Source organism: Gallus gallus, chromosome 11, assembly GCF_016699485.2.
Source record: "Gallus gallus isolate bGalGal1 chromosome 11, bGalGal1.mat.broiler.GRCg7b, whole genome shotgun sequence".
Classification (NCBI taxonomy): Eukaryota; Metazoa; Chordata; class Aves; order Galliformes; family Phasianidae; genus Gallus; species Gallus gallus.
Window position 1 is genome coordinate 4185638 of NC_052542.1, and position 26272 is coordinate 4211909.

The window sequence follows — 26272 nt, forward strand, 5'->3', positions numbered from 1 at the left end:
CACGCTCCTACTCATCCCTTAAATCCCTTCCCTTTCCCCGCTCGCATCCCGGATGCCCCGCGATTAGAGTCGGGGGGCCGAGGAGCTGCTAACAGCGCGTTTCCCCCGACGTGGGACCACCGGCACCGCCCGCTGCCCGCAGCAGCGCAGCCCGACGGGGCGGCCCGGCCCCACTCTTCTGCCCGCAGCTCCCCTCGGCGTTACGGCAGACCCAGGCTCTTTCACCACACAACAGATGCAGCCTCTAATGCAAATATTGCCATTTCCCTGCTGAATTAGCCTTGTCACTTAGCCCAGAAGCTGGCAGCGTTAAGCCAGCTTGCATTTTAATTTGGCCCTGAAGTTACTTATTTCATTATTGATCAAACATAATGCTGAATCAATGTTCATCTTGTTACCTGGGCCATTTCCATGTAATACAGTGATAGCACTGCCTGGAGTTACTCATTCCCATCCCAAAGTGACTTTACCATAAAATCAATGCTTGTTTGCGACTGATCTAAGGCAGCATCCACGGGATGAAGAGCAAATAAAGCGGTCGCGCCATCGCGCTCCAAAACTTTGGACGGAATGCGAACAAAGAGTTTGGCATCCGTGTTATTTTATCGCTGTCGGTATCGCTGTGCCCAGGTCGACGGCACAGCGATCTCTGGCCGCCAAATGAGGCGCCGCGACAGCACAGTTACCGGGAGCGGATGGGAGCACCGCTCCTAACCCAGAGCCCCGGCACCCGGCAGCTGCGGGCTGGCGGCTCTTCCGGGCAGGGGCTGCTTGGGAAAAGTAGTAATTAATACAATAGTAATGAATGATTGTGTCACAAGATTAGACGCCGCGCAGCGTTATCTTCGGAGCAGCTGCCGCTTCTTTTCTTTGCCCGTGTTTTCCCCTCCAGCTAATAACCCGAGCGACAAATCGCACGAAGCTGCCCGCATCCCCGGCTCTGCCGAGCGGCGGTCGAGGAGCGTCGGGACACCGCACGGCCAGACGCGGAGCGGAAGATGGGCACCACCGTCCCGTCGGGGCCGCTCCTCTCCTCGGTCGCTCCCGGGGCCCGGCGGGTGTCCGGGCCGCTCCGAGGAGCGGGGAGCGAAGGGACACGGCTCGGCCCAGGGGGTGCGAGCGCAGTGGGCGCACTGAGGCGTCGGCACTGCTCGCAGCGGTCGCTCCTCGCGAGGGGAGATGGAAAATCTCGCCGTGCGCGTGAAATATATTGGCATAAAATTAGCGAATGGCACTAACAGGTTATAAATCACCTGAACGGTCAAACCGCAGATATGAATCACAAATTCCTGTAAAGATTAATGTTTCCTAAGATTCGCGGCAACTCTGCGTTTTTTGGACAAAAGCCTTCTCCCAGCCTCCCGTTCCCGAGCGCTGTTCTATTTTCTGAAGTCTTTCCAGGTTTCTGTGGGGTTTCTAACGAACGATTTACCAAAGGAAAGGTTTTATTAACACCTCGAAAAACGATAAAGTTTAAAGGGAGGGAGAAAGGCAGCAGATAGGAAGTTCGGTAACACAACATACCGACCCGCTGGCAACAGCCCGAACGCAAAGCACCACAACGGTGGGAAAAGCTCCAAGAAGTGGAAGGGAAAGAATAACCCGAGGTGCCGGCGTGGCCCGAGAGGAGCCGCCCGAAGCCCGAGCATCCCCGGCGGCCTCGTTCCCCCCGGGGCAGAAAGGAGAGAGGAGGAGGAGATGGGGGACGATATTTGTGGAGGAAATATGCTGGCGGGAGGCGTGCGGGACTCCGGGTCTCTCAGGCGCTATTTTTCCCTTCTCGCCTCCGTGCAGAACAGGAGATAATAGTTGGGGCTGCAGGTAACAGAGTCAGTTCTTATTCAATTTCCCTAAATGGCCTGGAGAGCACTTAAAAGCCTTGCGAGCTTCTGGCCAGCATTTTCTTATTAACTAATTTCACTTCGATCCTATTAAAGTGTGCGTTTTATAACCTTCAAATGAACCTCTCTCCCTCCATCCCCTCCCGGCGGCTCCCAGGGGCAATGCCAGCCCGGGCCGGCCGGGCTGCGGGCTGTGGGGTGCGGGGTGTGAGGTGTGGGGTGTGGGGTGCGGGCACTGCCCTCCCTTGGGGAGAACCTCACCAATAATGGCTTTTAAATGGCGACATAGATTTACCATTTCAAACGGGCTCTGCTGTTTCCTGGTAACGCTCACCACAAATGGTAATAATAAAAGATGAAGTATTTTTTCTCACCTTAGGTCATTAGATTTACAGACAAGGCACTAAATCATTTTGGCTCCCCAAACCTTGAAGGAAGGCGCACCCGCTCCCGTTCCCTTCTGCTTTCCTCCCCCCTCTCGAGAAATAGTCAAAGCAACGGGGAGCAGTGCCGGGGCTCCAGGACTGTCTCCCTGTATTAGTTTGCCGCTACCAGTGCTTGTAACAACAATACGAAAGTTGCCGTTGGTTGCAGAGCGCAGATCGTCAGTGGCCTCTTCCCAAAGCCCTAACATGAAGGGTCATTAATTGTGTTTTCTTTCCAAATCATATGTCACTGCAATTAACAGATTCTGATCAAGAGACTCCTTTCAGATTGATTCCATATGTGATAAGGAATGTGCAGCTTGTTATCTATCTGTCGCCTTGGAATTATGGAAAAGCTTCAAACGTGTAATTTGAAGAGTCTTTTACCCGGCTCTTTGATCTTTCCCTCTATTTTTTTAACTCTTTTTTGACTGCGGCCCTTCTCCTCAGCCCACTTGTCCGTTCCCCTCCCCGTGTCCCACGGCCCTCCAGCGGGCAGCTCCGAGCCGCGGCCACCTCCGGGTCCGTCCCCCCGTCCCCTCCGTCGCCCGCGACCGGGAAGCGTGGGCAGGGGGACCGGGGTCCGGGACCGGGCGGTACCAGGCGGAGCGCTGCCGCCCACTGACGGCGGCCGGGGGCCCGGGAGCGGCCACAGCCCCGGGGACGGCTCGGGACTCGAGGAACCCCAGCGCCGGGTTTGGTTGGAGCTCAGCGAGCGTGTGAGCGCGCCGGGAAGCGCGGGCGGCGGGGCCGGGGGGAGGGAGGGAGGGAAGGAAGGAGGGAGGGAGGGAGGGAGGCGGGCGGGCGGGGGGGTGTGTTTGGGGTAATAAATCAGGAGCCGCTCTCCCGGCTTTGACAGGTCCCGGCCAGAAGACACGTGTCCGTCCGGCCGCGCCGCGCTCCGCCGCGCCGTCTGCCTCCGCCCCAGGGCCGTCGGGCCCCGCACGGCTCCTGCCGGCCTCCCGCAGGACGAGCCGCCCGCTGCCGCCCCTCCGCGGCTCCCTTCGGCCCCGCTCTCCCCGCTCCGTCCCGGCGCCCCCCCGGAGGCACCGCCCGCCCCGCGGCCTCGGCGCGCGGACGGCTCTCACCGCTCCGACCCCCACCCTCCCGGTACCGCAGCGACATCACCGTCTCCTCTCCCCGCTCCCACCGTTTGCCGTTTCTCCGCTTTTCCTCTCCCCCCGAGCCAAGCGCCGCGGATTTCTCCTCCAGCCCGTTCGCTTGAGAGACGTTTCCCTCCCGTCTCTTTCCCATTCGCCCACCCCTCTCCCTCGCCCTGCCCCGCAGCCGTTCGCACCCGTACGTTCCTCTCTCCCCGCCGGCCCCGCACGGCAGTCGGGGACGGACGGAGCCGCGGAGGACGGGGCGCTGCGGGCACACAGCGGCGCTTCGCGGGGTCCGGCCCCGCCCGCCCCTCTCCCAGCCGAGCTCCGCCGGCGCTGCCCCGCTGCGCTCAGGAAAGTTGACGGCGGATGAGGAGGACGGGGGGTGCGCTCCGCGTTTTGCTTTTGAATTACGAAGAAATAAACATACAACTGAATTTCGCGTTGTTATCTCCATCGCGTCGTACCGTCAAAACCCATTACGGGAGCGACGTTGAGTGGAAGAAAATAAATTCCGCCCCAGCCTTGCTTTGCACTAGATTAGCAGATAGGAAATGCTATAAAGATGAACTTAATACGATTAGAGATGTTTCCTACAGATTTTCATATATTGATTCGTGGAATTTTAATTCCGGAGCTTGCTTTGCTATAATCCGCATTTATTACAAGCCGATAGAGTTTTATTATAGCCCGCTATCAAGGTCGATTCCCTTAACTGCGTAATTTGACATGAATTTCATTTTTAAGGAAACTCGGTTATAAAAATCCACCGTGAGGACGCGGAAAGCGCGCTGCCATGCGAGAAACCCCTCCGGGTTTGGGGTCGGAGGGGACCCGTGGGAAGAGCCTCCAAACTTTACAATACAAAGAAAAAGAAAATAAAAACCAAGAAAGGAACCCCCTTCTCTCCCCCCCCCCCCCCCCCCCTCCTCCCCCCGAGTTTCCAGGAGCAGAGAACGGCGTTCGGTTCCCCCCCTCGGCCGGGTGCCCCCTCTCCCCCGGCCCTGCCCGCCCGGGGCGCTCCCGCTGCCTTCGGGAGCCCGGGGAGGGGGGGGGGGGGGGGCGAAGTGAGGGGAGAGAGAACTGAAACTTCACGTGTGTCGGCCATAAAAAGCCTGATCCAGTAATTAAAGCACATCTCGCCTCCCTCCCTATGGCTCCTTCCAGCTCTGCCTTTGCCAAAGCAGCACGTTCAGGGTCCTTCCTTCGGAGCCTTGTAGTGATTCAGAACAGAGGGAATAAGCAAAATGATCATAAATTTCCTAATTAGAGATTTCGCACCAAGACAAAAAGGTGTTAATGAGTTTAATTCCAGCGCCTGTCATTGTCCCTTTTTTCACACCACTTATTTACTAATGGCCCAGAGGGCTGCTCCCGTCTCTCCTTTGTTAAGATTTTAATTTGCCTCCTTTTCTGCCTTTGATGTAAAATTGTGACCTACAACTCTTTGAAGTCCCTTATTAGGAGGAAAATTAACTTCGCTTTTCTACTGTATCTGCCCACTGTTCGCCCAGACGAATGCACGGAGCTCCTTACAGATTCCGGACAGCGGGAGAATGTTCAGGGTACCCCTGGAAATGCCTTTTTTAAACTGTGATTTATTAACGGAGTACACTTCTAAAGCTGTATTGGGCGACGCGACCGCTGGCAGAGCCGGGGAGGGGGCGAGGTGGGAATACCTTCATAAAGAGCCCCAAACGCACCCGGGCAGCGCAGGGCTGTGCATCTGGAAAGCTGAAAGCCGGGGGGAGGGAAGCTGGGGGAGCCTTTATTTTTAAACGTCACAACTTCTGCCGTCCCTCCCGTGTGCCACTCGTGGCCGACACCCCGCACGGGGGGGGGGGGGGGGGGGGGGGGGCAGGGGGGTCCGGGAGAAATTATATCTAAATCTATCTCTATATAATTAGAATGCCATGAGGCAGGGTTAAACCTCTGTAAAACACACAAGTGATTGGCGATTGCTAAAACGAGATTGGAAAGCAACTCAAATAAAAGACCGCGACGTCAGTAAACAGATTTAGAAAAAAAAAAAAAGAAAGAAAGAAAGAAAGAAGGAGCCGGTGACAAACCCGGCGAGAGCAGCTCCGGGCAGAGAGAGAGAGAGGCAGAGGGAGAGAGAGAGAGAGACTTAAAAGAAATAGGAGGGGCTTGCGGGAGACTAGAAATGTCAATCAGAGCCCGGAGTCCCAATAATCTCAGGCAATCTGTTAGGACCTGACCTGGGTCCACTCAGATCAATAGGAAAAGTGCGAGAAGAAAGCAGCGCGCGGCGCGCAGCGCGGCCGCAGCCAGGCGGGAGCCGCGGCCTCCGAGCTCCGCTCCCGATGCGGCCCGGAGCCGGCGGCGGGCGCTGAGCGCTGAGCTGTGCCGGCGGCCCCGCGGCCAGCCCCGCCGCTCGCTGCCCTTTCTCTCCCTTCTTCCCTTCTGCCCCCCCCTCCCTACCCTTCCCCCCTCCCCACCCCCCCCGCACCATGTCGTTCCCGCAGCTGGGCTACCAGTACATCAGGCCGCTGTACCCCGCCGAGCGCCCGGGCAGCGGCGGCTCCCGAGGCGGCGCGGAGCTGGCCCCGTCCGGGACCCTCTCCAACGTGCTCTCCTCCATGTACGGCGCGCCCTACGCCGCCGCCGCCGCCGCTCAGGGCTACGGAGCCTTCCTGCCCTACGCCGCCGAACTGCCCATCTTCCCGCAGCTGGTAAGAGCCCCCCCGGGGCCGGGGCGGGGGGGTGCCGGGAGCGGGGTGCTTTGTTCCCCGGGCCCGGCCCGGCGCGGCCGGACCGGTGCCGGAGCGGAGCGCGGCGCGGGGCCCCGGCGCGCCCGTACCGAGCGGCGCGCCCGGAGGTTCCGCGGCGGCGGTGCGAAGGAGCGGGTCGGGCCGATCCGGGGCCGTTCGGGCCCCGCGCCGCCTCAGCCCGCCGCCCCTTCCCTCTCGCTGCAGGGCGCGCAGTACGAGCTGAAGGAGAGCCCCGGGGTGCAGCACGCCGCCTTCCCGCATCCACCACCCCGCTTTCTACCCCTACGGGCAGTACCAGTTCGGGGACCCGTCGCGGCCCAAGAACGCCACCCGCGAGAGCACCAGCACGCTCAAGGCCTGGCTCAACGAGCACCGCAAGAACCCGTACCCCACCAAGGGTGAGAAGATCATGCTGGCCATCATCACCAAGATGACCCTCACCCAGGTCTCCACCTGGTTCGCCAACGCTCGGCGGCGGCTCAAGAAGGAGAACAAGATGACCTGGGCCCCCCGCAGCAGGACGGACGAGGAGGGCAACTCCTACGGCAGCGACCACGAGGGGGAAGAGGACAAGAGGGAGGACGAGGAGGAGATCGACCTGGAGAACATCGACACCGAGAACATCGAGAGCGCCAAGGACGAGCTGGAGGACGAGCTCCAGGACGCGGACCTGCTGCACTCCGACTCCAAGACGGACTCGGAGGGCTCCGAGGGCTTCGAGGACCTGCCCGGCTCCGAGGAGCGCTACCTCGGTCCGGCCGCCGCAGCCGCCGCGGAGCCGCTCCGCCTCCGCCACCACCACCTCCGCCACCACCGCCACCACCGCCGCCCGCCCTGCGAGCTGCCCTCCGCCGGCCCCGAGCCGCCGCCGCCCGCCCCGCCGCCGCCGCCGCCGCCGCCGCCGCCGCCGCACCTCTCGCCCCCCTCCTCCGCCTCCTCGTCGTCCGCCTCCTCCCCGACGGACGCCGCTTCGGCCGGCACCGTGCCGAAGCCCAAGATCTGGTCGCTGGCCGAGACGGCCACCAGCCCGGACAACCCCCGCAAGTCTCCCGGCTCCCCGCCGGCGGCCGCCCCCCAGCCGCTGCCGCTGCCCCCCCCGCCGCCCCACAGACTCGTCTCCTCCTGCCCGCTGGGCAAGTTCCCCAACTGGACCAACCGCGCCTTCCCGGCCGCCTCCCCGCACCACCACGCGGCCCCGCACCCGCTGGCCTTACTGAACACTCCGCACCTGCTGGGGCTGGGGGCCGCCCCCGCCGCCGCCGCCGCCTTCCCGCGGCCCGCGGAGCAGGCGCCGAGCGCGGAGCCCCCCGGAGCAGGTGACCGCTGAGGGACGCGCGGGGCGGGCGGGCGCTGCGCTCGGCTTCGCGGCGGCCGTCGGGCGCAGGTGGCGGCGGCGGGCAGGCCGTGCGCGGGGATTGCGCGGAGGGACGCGGCGCCGGGGCAGGCCCGGCCGGGCGGGCGGCTCTCGGCTTTTCCCGTTCGGTTCTTTTTTACCGCCTCGAGACGGCGGAGCCGCCGTCGTTTTTGTCGCGTGCGCGAATTGGCGAGGAGGGAATCTCGAGCCGAGCTGCTGAATTTAGGGATGGGGCGAATACATCGGGGGCTATAAAGGAACGCTCTGTTTTCTTCTCTTTTTAGATCGATCTAGTGCCTTGGAAGTAGAGAAAAAGTTAATAAAGACAGCTTTCCAGCCAGTGCAGAGGCGGTAAGAGACTGCTCCAGAGGGCGCGGGCAGCCGGCGGTGCGCGGCCGCTCCGTGCGGCGCTTCCCTTGGCGGGGCCGCTCCGTGCGGGCCGTGCCGCGGTCGGGGCCGGAGGGCAGCGGCGGGCAGAGCGCGGCCGGGGCGGGGGTGCGGGGCGGCGCGGGGCGTTGCTGGGAGCGGCCCGAACGGCCCCGCTGTGCCCGAACGGCCGCGGCCGCTCGCTGTGCCGCCCCTCCAACTTTTTGTATTTCGAAATAATTTAAAAATACCACCGACAAAAATAGCGCTAATTATAATCGCGGAGCCCACGGCGGCCCAGCCCGAGCCGAAGCCAATTAAATCTATTTTTTTTTGTGTGTGTCGTTTTTTCCAGGCCCCAGAACCAGCTCGATGCCGCCATGGTTCTATCGGCGCTGTCATCGTCTTAGTTAATTTTTTATCGTTGTTGTAATGATTGTAAAAAGAAATCTCTGTATAGTTACGACGTTACGCATGTCCGTATGGTAAAACTAAAAAGGAAAAGACAAAAATACAGCCCCGCTTCTGTGCTCCCCCCGGGTCCCGGGCCGTGCGGTTGGTGGAAGTCCCGTGAGCGTCCGTTCGGTGTCTCGGTTTTTGGTTTTTATTTTTTGTTTGTTTGTTTGGTTGGTTGGTTTTGTACATACCGTCAAACCTGTACATACGTGTGAACCAAATTGTACGAGAAAGTATCTATTTTTGGCTAATAAAGACACGGTTGCCACTTTGCCTACAGCCGCCTCTCGGCTCCGCGGTCGCTGCGTGCGGGGCCGGGCGGCTGCGGGAGCGCCGGGGCGGGCTGAGAGCGGGGCACGGCCGGCTGCCCGCCGCTCTCCCTGGAGCCGCAGCGCCCCCTGGCGGCGGCCGCGCGGGGGAGGCGGAGGGCGCCGCGGGGCGCATCGGAGAGGGGGATCGGCCCGGCCGTGTTCCGCGGGGAACCCCGCGCTGCGTTCGGCCCCCGCGCCCCGTCCCGCAGTGAACCCCGCGGCCCCGGGCACGGCGCTGATCGCTGCGTGACGGAGCCGCGCGGGGGGCGGCGCGGGGCTCGGCCGGAGCTGAGATGAAGTTAAAGTACAAACAGGAGCACATAGCTGACATGCTTCAAGTTGAGACAGTTCGAGATATGCAGATGTGCGGGGCTGCGCGGTATTGACATTTTGAGGCCACGGTGATCGGAATGTATTATTTATAGGAGCGGGTTGCGCTGGGCCCATAAACTGCATCTTACGTCCTCGGCGTCGGTAGGCAGCAATACGTGTGTGTGTGTGTGCTCACACCTATAGCCGTCTGTTTGTGTGTGCATCGCGTGTCCCACAGCCCCATCCCCATGCAGGCCGCGTGCCCCAGTGAGGCCGTCGGCCCCATTCCCCCCACGTCCCCTTCTCACATACGTTCTCTCCTGGCCCTGGAAACGCGTCGGCCTCCTCGCAGTGCTGTCCCTCTGCCAGGAACCGTTCCCTTCCTGCGCTCCAACAGCTCCTGAAACGAGGGGAAGCGCCGTGGGTGGGTGCTGGAGAGCGGATTGTTTCTCATGTAAATGTTACCCCGTCTCTCTGCACTTTGTGTCTTTGCTTTCCCCTTTGCCAGTTCTTGCTGAGGGAAAGAAAAAGGAAAAAAAAAAAAAAAACAACCCAACAAAGATTAATGTCATGTAAAATGGGAGGGGTGGGGGACAGAGCTAGAGGTGAACTTTCCACATCCCCTTCCTCTGGGCGTCCTGGTAGCTTTTCCATAGAAACTTTCACCCAGTGGTCAGACAGACACTTAAAAGGGGGTGGAAGAAAATAATGACAGCCCCCCGACCCCCCGGCATCGCAGCATCCCCTGCTCACGGGCTGCTGGTGCTGAGCTCGGCTGCAGCACTGCGACTGCCGCCCGCAGCTCCCGGCAGTGGGAGCGCGGCTCCCCGGGGGACAGCAGCCGTGGTGGTGCTCGTGGGGTTCCCCAAGTGGAGAAAATTCCCATTCATTTGGCAGAGGAAACATTTTGCTACGTGTGTTTCAACAAAACACTAAAAACCCTGCTCGTGTTTTTTTTAGCAATCACTTCGCACAGCCTGACGGCCTCCCACAGCCCCAGCCCGGCCCGCGACAGCTCCGAGAGGCCTCTCCTCCTCCCTCCTCGCTGCTGGCTGCTCTTTTCCTGTCTAATCAATTATCTCCCTAGCTAGTCCTTCTCAAAGGTGAGAGCTCATTATGCATATTCATAAATCACAGCTCCCAGCCCTGACACTGATTGATGTAATCATCTCCTGCCTGCGCCTTCCTGCACCCGAGGAGCGCAGTGCGGAGCAGTGGGACGGGGCTGGGGCTGGTGGCCGTGCAGGGCCGAGTGGGCAGTGTGGGGCAGGGCAGGAGGCAGCCCCATGCTGAGAGGTGCCCCGTGCAGCCAGCCGTGTGCAGGAGGAACGGAAACCATGAGGTAAAGGCTCCGACACACGCATAGTTTTTACAGCCAGGAGTCGGAACGGGCATGAAAATAACCCCCCAGATCTGACGCGTCAGCTCATGCGCTTGCTTTCATTTTCCTCGGGAAGTTAAAGCTGGAAAGGGGTATTCTGGTACGGATCTGATCACGAGCGTTTAGATATTTGATACAGCAAATAGCTTTAGCGCTATGCCCAACTGTTCTCAGTAGCTACGTTTTAGAAACTGAAAGAAAAAAGTTGCAAATGACGAAAGTTCCTGCTGAGAGGGCTGGGGAGCAGAAGGGCTCCCAGCCCGCGGCTCTCGGATAGGGACGTGCATCGCTGTGATTTGTTTCCCAGGCGTGCTCCAGCACGGAGCCTTCGGGTGCTGCTCAGGCTGTGAGCTGTACCTGTACGGTTCACACTCACAGTTTTAAAATGCCTCTTTTTATCGCTTTGATCAGAACTATCAGTGTACTGGAGGAGTAATACAAAAATATATGCCCTGAAAATCACGACGAGATACAAATCAAAGGGAGTCCTAATCAAATACTTTTGAGAGCGTTATCTTCCTTGTTAACAAATGGTAATAAGAAAATTAAGGCTTATAGCTTGCTTGCATTTTATCTAAGAGAACCAATAAAGATATCAGATGCTCTTTGTTTTATATGTTTGAATGTAAAGCAGCATAATGAAGAACACGCACCTTCCAAGGGTTCATTTGCTTTATAGGATATTAACCCTTCACAATGCTGGTGAATTTGCAGGGTGAGGAGGAGGCTGTGCTGCTACCCACGTTTTTGGGGCCAGCCCTCGCTGCGCTCGGGACAACGTCTTTTTTTATTAAATGCTGAAATTGGAACAAAGCAACAATGGCTGCTTGCTAAGCTATGCATGTCCAACAGGCCTCTTTTCTATTCAGCAAATGGAAGATATTAAACAACATTTTGCTTAAAGGTACTCCGAGGCCATTTCCATTAGGACATGGTGTCATTCATTTATTCACATGTTAAGTGGATGTCCTTGTGGCTAATGAGTAATAATCAACAGTGACTCCACTTTATTCCTTTGCTCCCAGCAATGTTAAATACTCTGATGGAGTCTCTTTGCTGACACAGCTAGAGAATATGGTTAAAAAGTGCTAAAGGACATTTTCAGCATAGAGCAGCCACATACACACGTGCTGGAAAGAGCACTTTTATTACGGTCTGTTCTGTTCGGCTTTGTTCCTCGTTAAGGCACTGGCACATGGAAAGCACTGCTGTTTATCTGAAGGCAGTTTGTGCCCTAAGACCCAGAGCTCTTGTGGCTCATGAGTCGCTGGGTTACTGTGGGAAGATGAGCTCTTGTCCACCTGGCTTATCAAAAATAAAACAGCCCACTCCTCGCTTCTGTGGAGGGCTTCACGCAGAGATGTTTGCTGGGCGAGTGATTTGGGACAGAACCTTTCCCCCCTGAAAATCTTGTTTGATGTTGATTTTATAAAATAAAGAAACTCTCCCACCAGCTGATTAATCCGTTTTATTACATCAACCTCAGTAGCTAAGGAGGTTAATAAACTATATTAATATCTATTTTTTTCCTTCATGCGATTGCTTACTCTGGAGTCTGCAGCTTGGTTGTCTCCCATGTCAATTCCTAAAGTTTGAAAGGTATAAATGAATCATTCTTGGTCATGATTAAGCTTAAGTTAGAAATAAAATATGTCAATCAATCCGGTTGGAAATGTTCCCGCTGTCTAAGTTGGTTATGCAAAACACTCTAAGGTGTATAGGCATGCTCAATTAGGTCAAGGGATCTGATGGCACTCCTACCCGTAAATGTGTGTCACTTGGATTCCTCATTATTTTTAGCAGTGGTGAAAATGCATGTCAGTAGGCCAGCTAGCCAGGCTGGAATAAAATTACTTGCTGGGTACGTGTGAAACTGAGGTTTTAATACATTCATATTATACCTGTTTTCAAGCAAAACAGTGGAAGGAAGATATGTCTCTCTCTCTCTCTGCCTAGAAAATACATGACTCACTCTATTGAATTTCTCAGCAATCATTAGTATAACTCACACCGGGCTATGGGATACTCAAGATACCTTAGCAGCAAAATTTAAGTGCCTAAAAACATAAATGTAATGTGAAATTAGATACAAGGAGTAAAACATCAATTTGCTCTGTTACAGTCTAACTTGCTTCCAAGAGAGGCAAAGCGCAAGCTTCACTGAGAAGTTCGACCATCCCTATTCCAAAATAATTTAATGGAAATGGACATCCAAGATGGCTATTGAACAGCAGCCTTCGTGCCCGAGTTCTCGGATGGAGACTTTTGCAAGTTATTCCCAGAGAAGACAGTGCCAGAAATGTATGCCTGATAGACAGCTTCCCTCCAGCGTACTAAATCAAAAGCCTAATACTAACAGAAATGTGTTGATATAATTTTAGAACAAATTAAAATTAAAATCCAGGACAGGCAGTGCTAGTGCTCACACCTTGCCTCCCGGCATCCTATGTGGCCGCTGAGATTACTCGAGCGGCTCAAGGCGGGGGCTAGACCTCTGCTTTTACACCTCCCATGCTGGCACTGAGGCACCTAGGCACAAGGAATGGGGAGAGAAACCAGCTAGGAACAACGCCACGCTCCGGCCTACTTCTGTGTGCAAAAAATAAACAAAATGCAGGAAACTGGCAAAGGAAAATGTCGCTCCCAAGAGCCAGAGGCAGAACTGGTACTACAGGTAGGGCTGGTGTTTATTATGTAGGGCTCTTAAAGGTGGTTTTAAGGATGGCGGTGTCCCCTTAAGGACGGCAGCACACAGCTAATATTTTCTTTACTGCCACTGAAATGCAAGTAAATCCCATGAATTAATATATTCACTTCAGGAAGAATTCCCATTCTTTTCTTAGGATATCAAAATGGAGCCATCATCAGTCAGTTAGTTAAATAGGAGTATCTGGAGAGTAAGTAAATGGAAGAGCTTTCAAACGCAGGGCTAAAAATGCCCAATGAATGTGTAGGGGGCTTCAATAAAAAGATTTTGACTTGTGTTTTCACCCCTTTCCCACTTTGCTCATTGTTTACTGACACTGCTATGGACACAGCATTCAGGCACTGCCTGCCCGAGCCCTGGGATGTAAAAATGTCATCTCTATTGTGCTGCTGGGCCGGCTTTGATGCTGCCGCCGCCCTTTGTGCGCGCCTCTAAATCCCTTTATAAGGCTGTCCCGATTGTCCGCGCCGCACATCGCCACAAAAGCTCATCTTATGAGAAAGTAAAAAAGTCAGAGAGGGGCCGAATGACGGGAGATTGGGCCTTTGCTGTAAAAAGCCCACTGTTTGTCTTCAGTTCTCTCCGAGCAATTGCAAAGTTTGGGCCGCGGCCGCAGGCAGCAAAGCCAGGGCTCGCGTTGAAAAGCCAGCCCGCTGGGACACGTCCTCCTTACCTTCTATCTACAACTGCCAGTGTTGTTTTTGTAAGGAGTGGGCGCTACGGAGGGGAAGAGTTAAGCCCTAGAAGTGCTCCTGGAGTGTATTTTCCCATTTCTGAAGTAGGACTCGTGCACATTTCATGTGAGGAGCTGCGACGGACTGCACGCAGATTCAAGCAGTGCTGCAAAAAGTGCCCAGTCGTTACACAGAGCAAACCCGCAATAAATACAGCCCTGTCCCCGCGGGACCGCGCGCCTTCGGGACGGGAACCCGAGCTGCGGACTCGCACTGCTGCTCAGGCAGTTGTTCTCCTGCCTAATGCTATTCTGACTTGTCCTGAATGTTAGTGGGCAGGAGGCAGACAAAGGCTGGATAAGGTCTTATTCTTTCGGCGTGGGCTATCGGCATGGGAGGACGGTGATTTCATGGCTTTTGTTGCCGAGGTTAGGGACCGAATTCTCTCACTGAATTAGAATGGTAACAAGTGGGACTGGGGATCTCTGGGGCTTTTGTAGTGCACTCATCTGAGAGATTGCGCTTTTCTCAGCCCTTCAGATTTTTTTGCCAAAGTTACAGGGCAATTATGGAAATGCGCCCTTTGAAGCTCGGCCGATTTCTCTTTATTTTCTCTCCCCCCCACCCCACCCCAGCAAAGCCAAGCTTCCCTCGCCTCCTTTCTTCAGCCGAGTGGCCCGCACTGACGCTGGGGTTTTGAGTGGCGACTCTGCTAAGCTTTGGAACAGCAAGAAAAACTTTTAATAAATATATGCTAAAAACCAGGCTTTGAAGCTTTTTGGGAAGGAAGTGCAAAATAACAGGGAGGTAACGACCTCCTAGGAAAGGGTCTGCGTATGTGGCATGCTGGAAGATCCACGCTATGAAAAGAGCCTCAGTGTGGCGGAGCGCGGCGTTCAGCCATGCCACTGCCCACTGCACCGCACTGCGCGGAGCTCAGCTGCACCTCACACTGCAGTGAGGGGCCCAGGGCAAACAGCGCTGCGCTTTCTCACCCTCCTACACTATTTATCAGCACAGTTTGGAATCTTGGTGCTGCCTGTGAGCTAATATGACCTACTTTTTACTTTACTTCTGTCCTACCCCTAAGGAAACGCATCCAAAACAAGATGGTCAGACCTGGAGCTATGTGGTCTCTGATTAGGACTGCTTTTTGCGCCCAAACTCAGTTTTGCACCTCTGTTTGGCCCCCCTTTTGTTTCTCTATTTGCAGCAGGCTGCCTTGCACCTGTAGGATAAACCGAGGCTTTTCTGGGCCATTCAACAAATGCTATGGGCCACACTCAGACTTGATGTGAGTAGGAGATAACTATTGGTCTCCCTGAAACTTACATACACCTACACAGGACATAAGCCCAACCTGAAATGTAGACCTTTCTATCAGCAACAAAACATGGTAAGAATTGCAATATTCCTTGCCTGTGTTCTGTAACTGCGGTGCAAATATCCTTTGTGCTCTTTACAGAGCTTATGAGGGATCTTAGGACCTTCAGCAGCACAGAATACAAGAGCCTGTGTTCTCAATGGATTTTTCATGACTTATGCAGAAGATTGAGTGTTGCATCTGTGGCATTCAGCACTTGTATAGACGCCCCAGCAAACAAATTTTAAAGGGAACTGAGCTCGGCAGAGTGTCAGTAGGCACCATGGGAAGAGAACCAGCATTTATCCATTCCACCCTCACGTCATCTTCCTCCCCTACTTGGCTTTCACACATCCATGTTTCTTTCCCAGTCTCACACAGATGCTGATAGCTCCCTCCTGTTCCTCTGCACCTCCCCTCAATCTGGATCGCTGATTTTTCTTGGTTTTTTTTTTTTTTTTTTGAAACTCACCCCACAGACGGGAGCTACAAGGTCAGGCAAGAACCAACACCAGTGAGATCTGACAGAACTGGATCCATCATTGAAAAGTACTCCAGGAGCTTTGGGGGACTCTGATTTCAGAGTGCAGCTGGGAATGGTGTCATGCTCTCAGTTTGTTAGCAGGAAGGAGAAGAGAACATGAGGGATACAGATCTAGGTTCATGCTTGGGTACAAAAACTTCTAATGGCTTCATGTTCTGATATTCTCCTCTGTTCCAAGAATCTTCCTAATCTGACAAAAGTTAAAGTCAAGGAAAGGAAAAGCAAGCCTGCTAGTAATATCAAAAAGCTGCCCCAGTTGTTCTAGGATCAGGAGTTTCCTTCTCTGAAAAACACCAGATTCCTACTGACATGCAGATGCCTTCAGCCTACCATCAGGTACCGCAAGATGAGTGGAACTCCTCTCTCAGCACAGAACCATGCCAGATGCCCATGTTTCAGCTCATACTATAAATAATTGCCATGCAGAGATCCCCTGACATGGTATGACATGGTATGTGGGGTCCTCAGGGAGCCCGGCTTTCTGCTGGTTTAGGCTTGTACCCCAGTAATTAAAAAGACTTTGAATCTGACCTGCTAGTGCCATTTGCCAAGTGCAGGGTTCACCAGCTTCTCCTCCCGCTGCAGCAGCCCCAGCCATGTGGGTTTGGGGGCACACTGCAGTGATCTGGCCTTGAAGCTGAGATGTATGTCACAATGCCATGGTCTGGACCTGCAAGTAAATGTCACAGATTTTAAATACTTTACATATTCTGTAAGCCACTTTTGAAGATTGCAAAGAAAATGGGTTTCCATGCTTGGCACTGTCAAAAATGACCCTGAGAATGCAAAGCTTCTCTGCATACTCAGGTTAAAGCTCATCAATAAATAGGGCAGCCATCAACCAAGTGAGGTCTTCCAGATGTCTGCTCTTACAAGGAATAATTTTGGCTCATCCGAGCTGAATTTTAACCCCCAACTCCTGTATTTCCTCTATAGTGAAAACAAAACAGCAGGTCAGTGCTGTGAGTGTGTTGAAGCTTTGGATATAGAGGGATGGGCATCGCAAACCACAATTATAAACTCATTTATGGTACAAAAGATGGTATCTCTCTGCTACTTCTACAAATAGACTCTAGATGTGGGTCAGTGGGAACTGTGTATCTCCTAAGACTATGACCTGGTTATCTCTTAACCCTGAGCAATTAATCACCAGTACCTAATAGGAAGCAGCAGAGCACTTGTTGGTGTCGTCTGTTTGAAGTAATGCTTTTCCCTTTTCTACAGCTATCAGCCCTGTAGCTTCCCTCAACATGAAACCCCTTGTGCAGAACACCCATCAAATACCAATGGCCACTCACCCAGGCATGGGAGGAGTGCACAGAGGGTCCCCATACCCCCTACCCATGGGTATAGATACGTAAGAGCAGGGACAGATCCAGAAATGCCAGTGGCAGGGGTGGGGATGTTCCCAATGTTTCAGTTTAAGCGAGAGGAATGGCTTTGTCTCCAGTGGGCTGCGCAAAGTTGGAGTAAGGTAGTGAAGGATCAGGCCCCACTGAATCTTTGTAGTACAGGAGCTTTGTTTTGAAGTGCAATAAAAATACAGGTGGCGGAGGAGATAATGCACCGCACCGTTCCTCTGGGACACACGGGGAGACGCTAAAGAATTCCAAAATACGGAGCGTGGGCTTTTCCCTGCATTCATCACAGGCGTTAGTTCAGGAAAACACCCAGAAGTAGCAAATATGCAAATTTGTTATGAAAGAAGAACCTACAGTACCCGTTCTGTTAAAGAATTTCTTTCAGGATATTTGATCCTCATGCAGAGTTTATCAGATTACGGGTTTAATTTGTGCATTCAGTTTAAAGAAAAAGGGGCGGGGGATCCCTTTTAAACATCTTTTCTTTCTCCTCTGCTCCAATACTTGTAGTTGAGCTATCTCACTTCTGCTCAGATACGAGAAGCATGTTTACAGTGTAATATAAATCTGGGCCGGAGAATACCAATTTCATATAAATTAGATGGCAGAGCACTGTTCCGCTATTTTGTTGTCTAAATTATATGGAAATTGGTCTTATGCAAGGAGTAAGTCCTCACAGAACAGGGCCCTTAGGCTTTTGGTTTAATTATCATAAGCTTCCATTTAATTAAACTTATTAAATGGTTTGGTGTAAGAGCAGACTATCATTTTGCAGAAGCTTTCTGGAAGAGAAAACTATTTGCGCCCAAGCTGCTTGGGAAGGAAGTAGAACTTCCCTTCAGAACTGCTTCCTGGAGCACAGGGCTGAGCTCTGCCCATGCCATGCTGCCCCCCCCCCCCCCCCCCCCAAAAAAAAAAAACCACCCAACAAGCCCTTCTTCACTTTCAGGTCAGCTCAATAAACCATTGGGCATTGTACGCTGCAGTGCCAGCACTGGCAGGAGGGACCCTGGTGCCACAGGATGTCTCCCCTGGCCATGGGTTTGCTTCCACCAGCATGTGCAGGTACCAGCACATAGCTTCACCCTGACTCTGCTGGGCACCTCCATATGCAGCCACTGTCCATTGTATCCATTCCTTTAACCAGGAGAGACCTCATCTGAGACACAGATGTTAAAAAAATCCTCATTCTGATGAATTCAACTCTTGGTGACATCCTACAGAACCTGAGCTTGCTTTATTCAGCCAAGTCTACAGCACGCTCACTGACTTTGCTGACTTTTGGAGTAAACATGCAATAAACACCTCATATTTTCTTCTGCAACACATAAAAAACTGTCGAAATTGACAAAAAATACACCTATTGATAATGTCCATGTACATGGAATGGTGTGGAACAGTGTTATATTTCACCACTTGTGGTATGGTGTGCTGACTCCTTTAGAAAAGGATAATTAGAAGAATAATCAGCTGAACACGTGAAATTGAGATGCTTCTTCAGGGACATGTGAGAAGCTGATTAATAAGAGGAAGGAGGGCCACTGTGTGTCAGGGACCCAATAAAAATATTTAAGGACAAATAGGTAGAAAAAGAAAGTACACATTACTAATGTTGATAGAAAGCCTTAACTGCCTAATGAATTTCAGAAATTGGTTGAGAATAGTTAATCTGTGTGATAACATGACCCTCAGGGTTAGTTAGATCTGTGGATTCTTATCCCCCCTAGGGACTTAGCAAGTTTCCAGAGATTCACACCAAATTCTTACAAGGAAAAGGCATTCACAGTTGGGAGATTTCATGCAGGTTTCGCTTTTGAATGCTCACGTTACACAAAACCCAATATACTGAGATAATAGAGAGAGCGAAGCTCGGTGCTAGCCACACTGTTAATTAAAATTTTCACTTTCTAACAAACAATCACACACATTTGGATTTATTATGGGATCACATATAACTCTAGATGAAAGGAACTGTTTTACCATAACAATAGTTGATTCTTAGTTGCTTCTCTATGCTAATTTAAACTCTATATATGCTGAAAAGCAAATGTATCATCTGGTATTTTCTTCATTGGATCGGGCATTTCTTACACACCCTTCAGAAGAATTTCATGGGAAATGTGCAGGAAAAAAAACCACCTCACTTTTATAGACTGGAGCCATAAAGTGCACAGTAATTGCAGTCTCATCAGTGCTTTAGGAATCTTGCCAACAAAATATTTCTGAGGGAGCTCCAAGGAAGATGTAGCACTGTGACATGCCACGGCCCGAGGAGCGGGCAGGACCCTCTTCCAGGGTAATGGTTGCTGGGAACTCAGCTGCCCCAGCACCGGGCAGCCGGAGGTGCCACTTCACACTTGTTGCTTGTTGGTGATGCCCCACCTCTGTGCAAAGGCAAGAGGGAAATTCCCCCACAGATGGCAGTTCTTACACCCCCTCACAAGTCTACTGCTAGACTGGGATTTTCAAAGGAATTCAGGGCAGTGAGACACCCAAATCCCACCAAAATCTCCCTTGAAAAATCTCAGCTGGAGCTGTTAGTGACAAGTTGCAGCAGCAGCCTTTTCTTTTGAAGAATGGCATGGATTTCATTCTTCTTAATATGGACATAAAGGTGCAGAAGGGGACACAGAAGAAAAGAGCCTGAGCCCACGGAGCTGGCAGTGCCATGGACTGGTGTCCAGATTTGTCTGCAGTGAACAGTACTGTATCTAATTTCCAATGAGCAATGCTATACCTCAATTTCCAAGTCACCTACAGCAATCATTGGAAGCAAAGATTGGGAAGATTTGAGTGCCCTCATTTGTGTGTTGAGTCTACAGCTTGCGAGCTGCACTCATGTCCACCTTGTGCTTTTGCCCAAATTGTAGCTCAGGACTTGTGTTCCTGCACAGTGATTTTCAAAGGTCTTAGAAGAGGTAAGTGAGACCAGAGAGTAAGAATCCTCAAAATAAAAAGCAGATATGCATTTTGTGTGTGTCTGCCTGCATACCTCCATCTCACCCTCAGAAAAAGGAAAGATTTGTTTGTAACAGTGACATTAATATAAATGGTGTTGAAGGTATACTTTTCAGCTGATATTGCAAAAATGAATGCTCACCACATACTTGTACATAGGAGGTCCTGCTGAAAATACTTATATATAATTTAACAAAAAAGAAGCTTTTGTACTAAGAAATTATGGCTTAAAGCTTTCTTATTTGGGAAAATTCCAGCCTCTGTGCTCATATCCCAGTTATTACAGTAAAGACTTCCAAATGGGAGATATTTTAGAAGAAAACAGTACCAGAGTGATAAGGGTACCATGCTTATTTTTCTTCAAGCAATGGTATGCTTTTAGTTTGAGAAGGAATTTTAAAAGGTTCTAGATGAGATGGTACAAATCAAACATATTCTTATAATATTTATATAAAATATGTCAAGAAAAAGGAATAAGCGAGGCTATTAAAAACACTGCCTGACAAACAGAACAATAGTGGGGCCAGAACGCATCTTACTGATCATAGCTGTACTGAGCTAAAAATGTATGAATAGGCCTGTAGCACAGGACAATAACGACAAAAACCCTTTAAAAGCCTTAGAAACAAGCATTTCAGTAAATATGAACAACATCCCTTTTGCTTTTCCATCTAACTGCTATTAAACACAGCTTTTGTGGGAAGATGTGCACCTGGAAGAACTGTATGGACTGCTACTGTTAAAAAGATGTGCACCAACTCAAACCAAGGTGATGTCTCTTGGCTCTGAAATTAGTGTTTGCTGCTATTTTTTCCTTTAGTGATATTAGCATATAGATAACATTAACAGAAAGAAAATTTATTAGCAATGACAGAAAGGCAAGGAAGATAGGTGAGTGAGATCCAAGGGTATGAGGGGAAAGATCAAAAAACATCACAGAGCCTATCATCAGCCTGTGCCTGGATACCTACAAGAGAAAGTGAGGCTTCAAAAAGATGAGAAGGAAGCCGATGATGGGGTGACAGAAGCAGCTCCTCTCCAGGACAATGACAGAACAGTAATTATAGACAACGATGACATGTGATGGAGAGTTTTACTCTACAACTTTACAGGGCAGGATCTAGGCAAAACACATGTATCGGCATACTCTATGATGTGAGAGATAGGGAATGAAAGGAGAAGTGAAGCACATCCTCTGCCATAGCAACTTCATCATGCTTGCCGTGTCATCAACGAGGAGAACCTACAGCAAGAAGGGCAAAGGGATGTGTCCCTCCACAAAGACAAGTGGGACATGCCAAACCAGAACGCGTGGGCAGCCTAGGTCAGAGCCTCTGGTGGGTGTTGTTGGCAGTGCTCCCAAGGGGCAGTACCCATGGATTTATTTCAGTTTGTGATGCATACGTTTGCAGTGCTTCCTATAGGCTGAAGAGATCACAAGCCCGGCTGGGTGTGAGAACAATGAAGCCGAGAGCCTGTCTCAAACCATATGGCTGCGGTGCCTCGGAGCTGCCTCGAGCCATGGGGTCAGTCTGCTTGGAATCAAAGTGCCATCACCCGCTCGGTTTTACTGCCTCAGCACAAGCAGAAGTTGTTTTCATTTTGTTCAAAGCGGAAGTGAGATAAAATAAAGAGATTCCACATTTCACTTGTAGTAAAACATCAGAAAATGTACCATTTAAAATGCAGTTTCAGCAAATAGCAGTATGCTTCCAGGACGTGCACTCTTTTAGTCCAAGGAAGGAGCTATTCATTGCATAGATGTCATAATTTAAATTGCTCTCTCCAATCAAGTCCTACCGACAGCAACCAAGCCACTGCAAAACTGTTTGGTATTAATTCTCCATTTGGCTCCCCTACAATTTCTTTTACCTATGCTTCCTTGTCCAGAATAATTGCGGACACAACCATCCCAGAAACGTGGCACATTATCTGCTGCTGCCCCATGGGTGGCACCGAGAACAGGGCTCCATATGAGAGCAGGAGCTGTAACTGAGGTGCCCACTGCCAGCTCTGCACAGCTCACCCCCAGCACTGTCAGGGGTTGCAAGGAAACAAACGCAGAGCTTCATCGCGCTTGCATGCACACATGCATGCTCTCTCTTTCACACACAGATACTATGAGGACCAATAAAAGATCAAAAGCAAATGAACGAAGCAAATTAATGAAAATGAAGTGGAAGACTGTAATCACACCCAACCATGCAAAAAAAAAAAAAAAAAAAAAAAAGGCTCCAAACAAATTAGTATGTAATACACTACTTCAGACAGATGTTCAAATAGGAACAAAAGGAAATAAGTAGGAAAACCATACAATGCTGGCTTGAGAACTTTCAGGAATATGAAAAAAAATCACATAAAGGATAATTTCCCATTTAGCCTGGAGCAGGAATAAGGCTGGATTCTTCTCCCTTGAAGATCCTCCTCCCACTGCCTCCAACACAACCAGGGCCAGCTGAGCATCACATTTCCCCACCTTGCAAGGCTCAGGGCTCAGCTCCCACAGCAGCCCTCTTTCTGCCTTTTGTAACCATTGCTGCCCACAGTTTTTCACCACGACGTGCTCAGCTTTTTGAACACGTGAGTTCAGCTGTGATCACAACCAGCTGAGGCACGTGAGCTGTGGCATGCAGCTTTGGGGATGGCACCTCTGCACCCAAAGCCCCCAGGCTTTCCAGTCTGCCCTCATTTGCTCACTCAAATACAACAAAATCTAGCTGGAGTGTGATCAGTTGTTAAAACAAAGCACAACACCTTCCCAGAAAACAGCCACATTTTGGAAGACCCATGGCCTCTGTCAGCCCCAACAAAAGGGCCACGCGAGCCAGCTGCATGCTGCCTCTTTCACCCTTGCTTGTCCCTTGCCCTGCTCCATGGCCAGGTCTCTGCTGCCTGCACGCAGCCCCAGCTCTGCTGCCCTCTGCACGGCTGGCCTTGAACAGGCAGTCATTCTTCCTCCAGCAAATGCTTCAACAGCTGGAACTTCCCCTCAGAAAAGCACTAAACAACTATCTTTTGTTGTACCTGCTTTCTGATTGTCTCATTTCTGACATGCTCTCTCCCTGGATGGCTTTATGCAATGTCTGCAATACCTTGTGGAAAGGTCAGCAGCCTTTACGTGTTGATCTTCTTGAAGTTCCATGCTTGTTACACAAACCATTCTTAAAGACAAATCAGCCTTTTTTAAATAGCAGACTGTCCTTTATCTTCCCTTTCTGCCTTAAATTCCTGTGTTTTCCCATGGAGAAAGGCTTTCTCCTTAGCTCCAGAATGGTGTTTTCCACCTAGCTGCCGCTTAGTTTAAGTCCTGTTCAGTAGGTTCCTCCTGCAGGGTCCCATTGGCCAGCTCTGCTGCTGAGCAGCCGAAACCATTGCCCAGTCCCTGGCTCCCCATACCTTCCACTCCTAGCAGGGCAGGCCATCACCCAACCTCAGCTTGCTGTGAAGCTGCCAGCCTGCCTTTAGCCTGGACTCTCAGCCACCACAGCTCTCTCTACTCCCTTCTCAGGAAGGGTCTGGCAGATGCCAGGAGATAATCCTGAAGCCACCACTCACCTTGCCATGCAGCAGAACCAAACAGAGTTTTAAGCTAGATGAAATGATTACTTGTTTAAACAATAAAAAGAGTTATTAATTCATTGTGACAGATTAAACAACGGCAAACAAAGCCGTTGAAGACTTTCCTGTCAACCTACTTGAATTTGTACACAGCTGGCTCAGGCTCAAGCCTTCATGTGTTGTGTTGTCCTACCTGCCTTGAAGAACTTCAGGAGAAGTTCTCCTTCTCCCACCCCCCCCCCAGTGCTGGAGTCAGACCGTGATCTTGCACCTGAGAGAAACCAGAGCTCAGGACCACAGCTATGAGCTGGATCCACACCCCTCTGTATCTGTTACATCTATCAGCAGGGGAAAGGGAGGGTTGCTTATTAGTGATTTTATATCCTAGAAGTGCAGGTCTCACTTCTCCACTGCTGTGCATTAGAACTGCTCTTAGTTCACCAAGCCAAACAGAAGCAGTGTTCTGCCATTGCTCTGTCATGAACAAAAGGGAGAAGCATCAAGGGTTGGAGCGCTGAGAGTCTCCGTGACACCACTGCAAACTGGTTTGTGCCTCACGCATTGAGGCAGGCAAAGAAAGTAGCCCTTGCCGAGCAGTATATGCTGCTGCAGCAGGATTGCTTCTTGTTTCTTGTTTACAAAGTTATACATTTACTCTTGAAGTCAGTGGAGCTATCAGAGATTTGAACTTTATGTTATTAGGAAAAAACATCAGGCCATAACAATGCAGTGTGTGTCCTACCGAGTGAGGCAGGCAGGACATGGTGGTCCTGGAAGAGAAAAGCTTGCACAACAGCAAACTGCAAAAACTGCTGGTGGTGGGGTGACCCATCTGACAAGCAGTATGGTGTTATTGCATGTCACATAATTAACTTCATCTGCCTTGTTCCCTTGTATTACTTGCCCTGCTCCTTCCCATCCATGCTTCCCATACCGTGAGCTGGTACCTTGGCCTCTACTGCCTCCGTAGTTTTGATTTTAGCATTTCTGCTACACTGTGCCAAAATACGAACTCATTCAAATGAGGAAGCTCTTATAATTACAACAGAAAGTAAGGAATAATTAAAATACCTGATGTTTAAAGCATTTTGCACTTTCCCACCATTTTACCACTCTGCATGAGGACAGCACCGACATGCTCTTGAAGTGAATATGCCTGCAGAGACTCAGCTTCTATCCTAGCAACAATAGTACAGAACACTACCTTGGATCTGCTTAACAGAATCTTGGTAGATAGTGAAAGATGCTCTCAAATACTCTCGAATTGTATATATATTTTCCCACGTAGTATCAATTCTTTTGGAAAAAAAAAATCAACCACATACATCATATGTGTGTGATACAACAACACAGTGTGGAATTATTTTTTTTAATACACCAAAATAATTTGTAATTGTCCCTGAAAGTCAGCAATTTGCTGATGCTGTATTAGATCATAATACCCCTTCCCAGCTGAACATACAGCCAGGCCCAAACAGCCCTGCACTTATGTTAATTAAAACCAAGCTCTTTGCAGAAGTTTGAGTCTTCGCAAACAATTTAAACTAAATGAGCACCTCTGAATTTACCTTTCTTCTTCTGCCGAGAAAGTACTTGCAGCACCGTTGTCATCAGCCAGTTATGTCTGTGATATTAGGTACATATGATGGCAATTAGAGGCAGAGCCTCCCAAAATCCCGTAGTACACCCAGGCATCGCTGTAGCTATTTTAAGCAGATTTATACTTAGGGCATCAAAGAATGTCAGGGAGAGAAGAAAATATGGTAACTGTTGCTTTAAATTATAGCTATCATTACTTCAAAAGGATATTCAATCAGAAACCACCGCAGACTAAAACTATTTATGTCTTCTGACACTAAAAGGAAAGTAGGCAGTTTCAGCCTGTCATCTCTTAATTCTTTTTTTTTTTTTTTAATAAAAGAAAAGCACTGTTTGGTCTGTAAGAAACAAGTTAGAAGTGCAGCAAGAACGAGTCAGAACAGGTCTCCTGCTTGTCTCTGACCTTCCCCTGCCCGTCAGCCTCATTAACTACTGCAGGCTCAGAAAGGCAGCAGAGGAGTGAAGCAGAAGGGCGCAGTGATAGCACTCCAATCATGCCAAAGCCCTTCTTTAAGAACGCACACCCCATCCTGGGTGCAGGGAAGAAGCATCGGTTCAATTCAACACGTGCATTACGCAGACATGGTCACAAGGCAAACGTGCCCCAATGAAGACTGAGGGCTGTTCTGCACTTTCTGGAATAGTGGGGCTATTTCTGAATATGCAAGACCTCAAATTTAGAATAATGTCCAGCAAAGCAAAGCACACAAGTGAGCAAAATGTGTGAGGTCACTTCCCATGTGTGGCTTTTAGCTGTATTTTGAAACGTGCACAAAGCATTTTTCAATTTGCTGTCGAGACTGTCTTTTTTTTGTTTCAATCTTTGCTTGGTTGGATCTGTTTATGAAAAACAAGGAACCCCCTTTTACCTTTGTCTGCTCCCATTTCCAAGCAGGCAGCACTGAGCGACCAGCAGACGGCTCGTACCGCTGAGAGCTCGGTGCCAGCTCTCGCAGTGCAAGAGCAGCCTCCTGCCGATGTCTGTTCTCAGCAAAATTACTGACAGTTTGGTCGGGCACAGAGTCCAAAGCAGCATTTCCCCACCAAGATTCACGTGCCTTTGGTCAGGAGCGTCACCCCAGCACGGGGGTTTATGCCGTATGAGCAGGAGGGAGCACAAAGACGAGGCAGCAGGAGGGAATATACTCCTTTACGTGAGCGGTAATAATATGATCATACCACCAAGTACGTAAAGAAAGATGTAATGAAGAGACAAAATATATTTAA

General features: G+C 51.1%; 2 protein-coding genes and 1 long non-coding RNA gene across 3 annotated transcripts in view; 2 read left to right on the forward strand and 1 right to left on the reverse strand.

Moving 5' to 3' along the window:
* LOC121111684 (mucin-1-like) overlaps nucleotides 1–4057 on the forward strand; it is a 4112-nt gene extending 55 nt beyond the window's left edge. The window contains exons 2-4 of the mRNA XM_040707159.1: nucleotides 893–1113; nucleotides 2717–2985; nucleotides 3126–4057. Of these exons, the coding sequence (XP_040563093.1) occupies nucleotides 893–1113; nucleotides 2717–2985; nucleotides 3126–3732 (1097 nt within the window). The 3' untranslated portion in view covers nucleotides 3733–4057. The remainder of the gene's footprint in view (nucleotides 1–892; nucleotides 1114–2716; nucleotides 2986–3125) is intronic.
* A 1543-nt stretch (nucleotides 4058–5600) lies between these two features.
* Nucleotides 5601–8556, forward strand: IRX3 (iroquois homeobox 3). Its single transcript, XM_015292372.4, is given in 5 exon segments — nucleotides 5601–6062; nucleotides 6306–6362; nucleotides 6364–7417; nucleotides 7740–7806; nucleotides 8177–8556. Coding segments are annotated over 5 exon segments (1455 nt in total). The 5' UTR covers nucleotides 5601–5840; the 3' UTR covers nucleotides 8232–8556.
* A 97-nt stretch (nucleotides 8557–8653) lies between these two features.
* On the reverse strand, nucleotides 8654–26004 carry LOC121111682. The gene is made up of 3 exons (XR_006931201.1): nucleotides 25915–26004; nucleotides 16101–16239; nucleotides 8654–9300 (listed from the first exon to the last, which is right to left on the reverse strand). It is a non-coding gene; the product is annotated as an uncharacterized LOC121111682 (long non-coding RNA).
* Between the last annotated feature and the right edge of the window lie 268 nt (nucleotides 26005–26272).